General features: G+C 49.9%; 1 protein-coding gene across 1 annotated transcript in view; it reads left to right on the forward strand.

The window, feature by feature from the left end:
• The window catches only part of ZC3H18 (zinc finger CCCH-type containing 18), a 44,560-nt gene that overhangs the window by 13,376 nt on the left and 22,325 nt on the right, over positions 1-8,859 (forward strand). The window contains exons 3-6 of the mRNA XM_007468471.1: positions 4,817-4,965; positions 5,259-5,351; positions 6,244-6,401; positions 8,819-8,859. The exon at positions 8,819-8,859 is cut by the window's right edge and continues 77 nt beyond it. Coding sequence (XP_007468533.1) covers positions 4,817-4,965; positions 5,259-5,351; positions 6,244-6,401; positions 8,819-8,859 — 441 coding nt within the window. The remainder of the gene's footprint in view (positions 1-4,816; positions 4,966-5,258; positions 5,352-6,243; positions 6,402-8,818) is intronic.

Below are 8,859 nucleotides of genomic sequence, written 5' to 3' on the forward strand. Positions count from 1 at the left end.
GCTCCCCTGCGACACTGAGGCATGAGGGGCGCCTCCAGGGAGGGCGCGCCAGGTGCGGCTGTGAGCCCAGACAGCCAAGTCTCCTCCGGGACACCCAGGAGACCAAGACAGTGACTGTACTAATGATAAGGTTCAGGCTCTCAAGTGAAAATCAGAATTTTGGAGAACTTGACAGCTTCGAAGGGTTTGATGACTTTTCCAGATGACCGTCACGTGATGTCACAAAAGCATACCTGGGTAGAAAGCCATTCACAGTTCAAGGTGGACTGGTGGACCTCCGCCCAAGAGTCGGAGTTGTTCAGTGATAGGACTGCAGCTCGCTGTAACAGAGCCTCAGAGGACACGCAGAGTGTCTGGAGAGGCTGTCATGGGTGTCCCCAGGCCGGCTGCACCTCCTTCTCTGAAGCCACCCAGCACAGCAGATGGGACGCAGAGCACAGTTGTCTGTGAGAACCCAGCTGTCTTTCATTCTAATGTCCAATTAAAGAGATTTGCAAAAAGGAAAATAATGCTACTCCCATCGCTAAGTATTCTTAAAACGTTTTCATAAAACTTTTATGTTAACAACTATTGTTAACATAAAATTACATACGTTATATTTTATGTCTTTAAATTTTCTGTTTTAATTTCCAATATAAATATATCAATTAATATAATCAATTATTAGATATCGATAAATCTAATAATTACAAAGGCTCTTTGGGGGCTTCCCTGGTGGCACAGTGGTTGGGAGTCTGCCTGCCGATGCAGGGGACATGGGTTCGTGCCCCGGTCCGGGAGGATCCCACGTGCCGCGGAGCGGCTGGGCCCGTGAGCCATGGCCACTGAGCCTGCGTGTCCGGAACCTGTGCTCCACAACGGGAGAGGCCGCAACAGTGAGAGGCCCGCGTACCGCAAAAAAAAAAAAACAAAAAAAAACAAAGGCTCTTTGGGGGTCCTGAGACCAAAAAGTTACAAGAATCACTGGCCTTGTTCACAGAGAAGCAGTGCAGAAATTCTTTAAACTCTTTCAGCTACTGTGATGGCTGCGTTCCTTAAGAAGTTAAAATATCTCAGAGTACTGCTCAGTGGACCGTAACTCTGTCACAGTTCCTGTGACATAGGAAAGTACTTGAGTTTTTTGTGTTGTTTCATTAAAAGTTTGTATGCGACAGTTCATTGGATTTTATGCCTGTTAGAATAAGCGTTTGTAGATCTTGGGTTGGTCTTTAATTATTTGATTTTTATGTGTTCTGCCTTCCTTTTAGGAAGTAATTTTTAAAGACCATGAAGCACTTTGAACTTCTTTATTTTATGTTGCCAATCCCTGTATTTGTTACTTATTCTGAGTTGTTCACACTAACAGGAAATGGGACCAAGGAATACTTAAGTAGGACCACTATGTCTTATTTAGAAATAAGAAAGTCTTTGTTTAAAATTCTAGTGTGAATGAAGCAAGCATTTTGTATGGAAACTAGAGAGAGATGGTAAAATTATGTCCGCTGTTGCAGTGGGACGCATTGCAAATGCGGTGACATGCGGCGTATAAATGCCATCTGGAGGCACCACACTGACGCCAGTCAGACCAGCAGTCAGAATTTTAAGGTCTGTAGTGTTTCTGGACCCACTGGCAGCCACGCTCACACATGTGCCCGCAGAAACAGGCACTTTCTGCTCCCCTCACACCATGAGCGAGCTGGGCTCCTTGGGCTGCTGTGTGTGGTGTGTTTTCCTTTCCTGTCGTCTCTGTGTTCAGGTGCTTGGTTTCTGCTGAGACTCCGGCAGGCTTTCACTGTGTATGTGTCTGCTTCACTGGTAGAGTTTGGGTTTGTTACTTTTGAGCTTGCAGGTTCCTTTTTTGTAGGTATATTTATTGTGTAGTGCAGAAAAGCAGGGCTCAACGCAGAGCGTATCATACAACCAGGAAAAAAATGGGGATGGATATACTGATTGACCGATCGATTGATCCCCCGCAAATGGATCACTGCCTTTGGTGCAGGGCCCTGGAGATGGGGAAACATCACTGAGTACCTTTCTGAGCACTTGGATGCCTTTGCTGACCTGCATTCCCGTGCCTCAGCACGCCCCGCACCGCACTGCCACACTGCATCCTTCTTTTGTCTTTTTGTTTTTTGGCCGTGCCACGAGGCTTGCAGGATCTTAGTTCCCGGACCAGGGATTGAACCTGAGCCCCGTCAGTAAGAGCGCCGAGTCCTTAACCACTGGACCACCAGGGAACTCCCAGATCCTTTCTCCTTGTTCCCTTTGGGCTCATATCCCTGTCCACGCAGAGTCCTTACAGAATAGTAAGACTGTTTAGTCATCCAGTCACAATCGCAATCCACATAAATTTTGTGTTCGTGAAGTTTCATTTAGAAGCAGAAGACTATACAATTTTTAAACCAGTAGATCTATTTTTGCTTCCATTTCCTGGAGAATTTTTTTTTCCAAACAAATTGCTTTTTAAAATTACGAAAGTTGGGCTTCCCTGGTGGCTCAGTGGTTGAGAGCCTGCCTGCCGATGCAGGGAACACGGGTTCGTGCCCCGGTCCGGGAAGATCCCACATGCCGCGGAGCGGCTGGGCCCGTGAGCCATGGCCGCTGAGCCCGCGCATCCGGAGCCTGTGCTCCGCAGCGGGAGAGGCCACAACAGTGAGAGGCCCGCTATGCCATGTGAAAAAAAAAAAAAAAAAAAAAAATTATGAAAGTAATATGTGCTGACAGAGTCAAAACAATAACAGTTTGGGGTGTATCCTTCCAGACTTTTTTCTGCACAATTAAAAATTCACTTTCCAAATGGCTGGTGGGATTACACTATTCTTGCTACTCTTCCTGCCTGCAGGTGTGGGACATCTGTCCTTGCCCGTGTGTAGACTGCCCACACGTCTTCCTGGAGTAGTCTCCCCCTCCTCTTCGGAGGCCAGGGGCCGAGACACATGCAGTGTGGACCTTACCACTCTGGGAGCGGGGGCCCGGGGGCGGGCGTCTCGGGGGCGATGCCCCTGCTCCTGCCTCTCACCGTCCTCTCTCAGCTCTGCTCATCCACCTGCGCCTCCTCCCTCCCCTGCCAGCCTGAGGAACAAAAGAGCTCTTTTTGTCAGTGGGCTCAGGGGTGATGTTTTTGTTTTGTTTTGAAACTTTTTTAAATGCAAAAAGAACAGAGAATCACACATACTCATTTATCTGCTACCCACATATTTATTTTAGATTTTAAAAAATTATAGAAACGCTGTGGTTTATATTGTTAATACTTTTCTGTGCTTACAGTTTTCTACAATGAGTTTTTGTCACTTTTTAGCTACGTAAGCAGTGTGGACCATGCCATGAGTTTGTTTATAAGAGTCAAGCACTGGGCTTCCCTGGTGGCGCAGTGGTTGGGAGTCCGCCTGCCGATGCAGGCGACGCGGGTTCGTGCCCCGGTCCGGGAGGATCCCACATGCCGCGGAGCGGCTGGGTCCGTGAGCCATGGCCGCTGAGCCTGCGCATCCGGAGCCTGTGCTCCGCAACGGGAGAGGCCACAGCAGTGAGAGGCCCGCGTACCGCAAAAAAAAAAAAAAAAAAAAAGAGTCAAGCACTGAAGAGGTGCATGATGTTTGGAATTCTTTATTTAGAGATGTGACCGCCAGTCTTTTCTCTTTGAAACTCTCTGAGTCTCTGGGATTTTAAACCCCCTGTAGTATATATGTCCCAGCCTCTGACTTATATGTGATCTCTCAAACACTTTTAGAAATTAAAAAGTTAATTGGTTATTTTTGCGTTCTCAGAGAAGCAATTTTTTAAAGCATACTTTATTTCATATTTAATTTGGAGCATTGTATTATTAAGTTGGTTTTAATACAAGTTTGAATACTCATAATGTTTAAAAGGTAAAATTTAGTGTTTCTTTGAATACCAAATGATTGTTTCTCTTTAATTTACATGACACAAGAAAAAACGTATTTTGTTGACAGAAACATTCAAATGGAATATCATGTTTAGAAGTGAATATACATTCAAAGATGGCTTACAGTTTAACTCATGCTAACCAATTGAAAATGTTTTTTAAAACCACTTAGATATTGTATGCCATATTTATTTTTTAAGCCTATATACATATTACCTATTCAAAAAATTAAATTTTAAAAAAGTGATTCACTCACTAATTAATTTTAAAATGTAGACTTCTTGCCTCCCGTGCTGGAAAGTCAAGTGGTTTTTGTGAATAGTCTTGGTGTTCTGTTGCTGAATAATGCTAAAAGTTGACCTTCTTAATTCTTTGTTGTAAAGTATAAACACCCAATTTATCATTGCTGTCTAAGTGTTTTCTCTCTAACGCATTTTTTTAAGTACCAGAAATAGCCTGAAGTGGTTTGGTAGGAGAAATGCAGATGTACAGAGCTGGTAAAGACCCCCCTGGCACGAACGTGCAGAATTCTGATCATTTTGGTGCTTCTGGTTGATTTCTGTTTCAGTACGGGCAGTCTTTTGAGTCAGAATAACGACCCTGTCGGTGCACCTGTAGGCTCCCCAGGGCGCGTGTGTCCTGAGCAGCAAACCCCAAGGCAGGGCCATCCCGATCATCTGGATCATCTGGGCGCTCTCCGGCTTCTCTGTTTCAGGGGAAATGAAGTGTTCCTATGGTGACTGTGGGACAGGGGCCCTCCGGGAGCCCTTTAGAAGGTGCCGCTTGCAGGACAGTCCCAGACCTTCCAGGCCTGCCTGCTGTGGCCTCATGGGGTGGCCGGGACCGCGCTCGGCCCGCTGCCTGGCTGCCTGGCCCGGCACTAGGGGAGCAGGGGGAAGCTGACCTGTGTGCTTGGGCCGGGCGCCCCTTCTGACCTGGCTTTTATTTCCGTAGGGAACTGTACCTGGGGCATGAACTGCAGGTTTATACACCCTGGAGTCAACGACAAGGGCAACTATTCCCTCATCACCAAAGCCGAGCCTTTCCCGCCCAACGGCGCCCCGCCTCTCGGACCTCACCCTCTGATGCCTGCCAACCCATGGGTGCGTGAACACCTCTTTCATTGCTAGCAAATCACACCTAAGCTCTGTGACTCTGTGACTCAAAGCACGCTAATACGCCTTGTACGGCAGGCGTTTCCGCCTTCTAGCTGCTCTGGTGTCTCCAGGTAGAGGCCCCCCAGGCTCAGGGCAGCTGGGTTGGGCGGAGGGAGGCTTGGAGGAGAGAGCAGGCAGTAGCCAGCTGGTGTGCTACTTGGTGTTTTTGCTCCCCCGTTTCTGTATAGATTTTAAAGTTTGCTTGCTCTCTTAACTTTTCCCTTCTCATTTTTTAACAGGGTGGGCCAGTAGTTGATGAAATTTTGCCTCCACCCCCTCCAGAGCCCCCTACAGAGAGTGCTTGGGAACGAGGACTCCGGCATGCAAAGGAGGTAATGGAATCAGCAGAAAACCCGGGAAGAAAACTAGTGGCGGTCCTTGCACACAGCCAGCATTTCTGTCTCTCCGAGAAGAAAACTAGTGGCGGTCCTTGCGCACAGCCAGCATTTCTGTCTCTCCGAGAAGAAAACTAGTGGCGGTCCTTGCGCACAGCCAGCATTTCTGTCTCTCCGAGGCCTGCTAGGGCCTGACAGCCCAGGAGGCCAGGGAGGCCCCACCAGGAGCACGGCCCACAGGCTTCCTGGGGCTTGCAGTGCATCGCGCCGTGCCTGAGCCAGGGCTGCAGCCCCCGGCCCCTTGGCGGCACTCCCCAGAGAGTTAGTGCTCCCGCTGCAGCCTCTGCGTCTGGAGAAGCCGTCCTGTCTCTGGAGAAGCGGCTCTGCGCCGGCCTGCCCTCTCCCCCCGCACTCTAGGCCGCACCCGGCCCGGGTGCCCGGGCTCACCCTTCTTGGCTCTGGGGCTGCCTTCCCTTCAGGGAGATGGCAGACTGAAGCAAAACTGTTCCTGCCCTGGGCACACGCTCCCCGCCCCCAGCCCTGACCCGCTCCCGGTGCCTCTCCTGTCCGGAGCACACCTACCTGCCTCCCCACTGAGGGCACGTCTGGAGCCCCCTGGAGTCACCACTCTGTCACCTCTTCCCAGACCTGGGTGGAGCTCCTGAGTGCAGGGTTCACTGTGTCTGCAGGGGCGGGGCACTCCCGTTCCCCAGAAGGGTGTGTGGGGTCCCATGTCCACCGCCAGCGCGGAGCTTAGGCATGTCCCCAATGAGTGCTCGGTCGTGTTCTCCTGCCACTCCAGCCCGGGCTTCCGGGGTCAGTCGGGACAGGATCCCCTTTGTTTTCCTAAGAGTAACTGGTGTTGGCTTCTCTCTTCTTAAAATGGTAGGTGTTAAAAAAAGCAACCATTCGAAAAGAACAAGAGCCTGACTTTGAAGAGAAGAGGTTTACGGTGACCATTGGTGAAGATGAACGGGAGTTCGACAAAGAAAACGAAGTTTTCCGAGATTGGAACTATCGGATCACGAGAGATGTCAGAGACACAGCGTAAGGAACGGCTCTGCCTCTTCCTTCCCTGTTGAGAGAGAATTCGGTGTCCCCAGCTGCATGGGGCTTGGACTCTGGAGAGCAGCAGTGCCGAGGTGACCCAGGGCGCGTTGGGGCCTGTCCACCCGCCAGCCTGAGGATGGCCTCCCCAGGAGGGTTTCAGGCAGTTTGCAGCTGACTTTCCCTGTTTTGCTTCTGGGGAGGACACGTTTTAGCTCCGTGCCTGGGCCTTGTGACTGCAGGGGGCCTCATGCCCGTTTGGGTTCCTACGAGAGCTCGGAGAGGTTTTACAGTTGCTCCTAAAGCCCCTGGGGCCCCGTGAGTGTCCTCCCCACTTTTCCCCAAGTTCCCCAGGAACCAGGAAAAGCTGTGAAATTTGTCATTAAAATCTGGGAGTATGGCAGGTTTCTTCATTGTTTCCTCCAGACATTTTATCACTGGTTTTTTAAAACAAATTGCAGAAGTACATGGGGTTGAAACACCTGTCAGCTCTTGAGGAGCTGTGTAGCGTCCCGAGCACAGCCCTCGGCTCCCAGCACGTCTGCTCCGGGGTAGGTGCCGCTTTGTTGCGCTCACCTCGGGACCGAGCGGCCCAGGCCTCTCCTGAGCAGGCCGGCTCCAGCATTGTCTTGTCTCACAGTGACACCGTGCATGGAGGTTTGCTGCTACAAAGCACAACCACTGATTTCTGACTGAAACGACAGTCAGAGGCTGAGAAAAAGGCCCTAGGCTTGGCTCTGCGTTTCCAAGATCACCAGTGCTTGCCTGAGCAGTGTGAGGGTTGGAGCGTTAGGAAGGCGTCTGGCTGTTGGGAATGAGAAACAGCTGTGTCACTTGGTAGAGCAGCCCAGGTCACCCCGCCAGCACCCCGCATGTGCTGGGGGAGAGATTTCCTAGAAAGCAGCCGCTGCAGGCCACACAGACGCCGCGCGGCCTGGCCAGGGCCTCGGACCTCTGCAAGCTCTGGGCGTCTGTGTTTCCCCCGGCAGTTTACCCAACGGGAAGGGTCAGTCTGGAGCCCAGAAGTCCCTGAAACAGCCTCCAGGGCCATCTGCTGCCGGGTGTACACTTCCCTTCCCTGCGCCCCACCCAGGGTTTGAGTCAGGGACCCGTGCAGGTCCTCTGGGTCTGTGTGTGTGGGAGCTGGGGCCTCCTGTTGCCTCTTCCCAGGGCTTAGTCAGCTGTCCTGTCCTTGTGATTGAAGGCCCACCTTTATCACCCGCACAGGGGTCTGCTCCCAGACCTCCTGTTTTATTCATCGGGTCTGTTTCTTCACGGGCCGGGCCGTCTGTGATGTTGTGAGGTCACGGAGGGTGTGTGTTTTTTTTCTTTTTTTCCTTTTCTATTATTTGGCCACGCCGTGCGGCATGCAGGATCTTAGTTCCCCTACCAGGGATCGAACCCTTGCCCCCTACAGTGGAAGCGCGACGTCTTTAACAACTGTTCTGCCAGAGAAGTCCCTCGGAGGGTGTGTCTCGTTTTCCCCGTGGTTTCTCGGCTGGTCTTACACGTTTTGGTGTCCATGTGATCCTGAGGGTCTGTTGCCTAGCTGCATAAAGAAATCTCATCAGCAGTTTTACAGGGATTTGCCCTAAATTTGTAAATTACCTGACTGACTTCTCCGTGATGTTCGGTTGTCCTTTCCAAAGACAAAGGACGCGGTCTCATTTATTCACACGTGCTTTTGTGTCTTTCAAGAGTGCTAAAGTTTTCTGCAAATAGGTTCTGCACGTTTCTGATTAAATGAATTTTGTTCCTCAATATGTTTCCTTCTTTTTTGCTATAGGGTAAGAGGGGTTTTCTGTACCTTCTGTCTCCTGACTGGTTATTATCTATGTACATAAGGGTGTTGGTTTCTGTATGTTAAGTTCTCTGCATCTGCCTTACTGGGCTCCTCTTGCCACTTGAATCGGCTTCACCGTCGTGTCTTGGCTTTTCGTGTATAGCATCATTTGATGTGCAGATTGAGGTGGTTCTGGGATCTCCTGTAGTCTGACCACGGCAGTGCCTGCAGCACACGGGTGGGCTGCCTGAGAGGCACTGGGCTTCCTCAGCCCGTCCGGATCTTAACGGGAATGCCTCCCTGTTCCCGATAAATAAGGTGCTGGCTTTAGTTCTAAAGTGTATAAAAACATGTTATCACGTTAAGAAAGGATCACTTCCTATTTTCATTGAGAAACGGGTATTGGATTTTTGTCACAAACGTTTTCATCATCTGTAGGTGTAATCCTGTGACTTTTCTCTGTAGGTCTGTGATTTTCTTTAGTATATTCATTTTCTAATATTGACTCAGCCTTGCAGTGGTGGTGTGTTATTTTTTTTAATGTGGTGTCTGAATTTTTGCAAATATCTTATGTGATGTTTTTGCATTAATATTCCTAAGCGATAAGCTTGACTTTTACTTGCTCTTTTTCCAGACTTGAGCCTTATGCAGACCCTTATTACGACTATGAGATAG

The sequence above is a fragment of the Lipotes vexillifer genome, unplaced genomic scaffold (assembly GCF_000442215.2).
Source record: "Lipotes vexillifer unplaced genomic scaffold, Lipotes_vexillifer_v1.1 scaffold23, whole genome shotgun sequence".
Classification (NCBI taxonomy): Eukaryota; Metazoa; Chordata; class Mammalia; order Artiodactyla; family Lipotidae; genus Lipotes; species Lipotes vexillifer.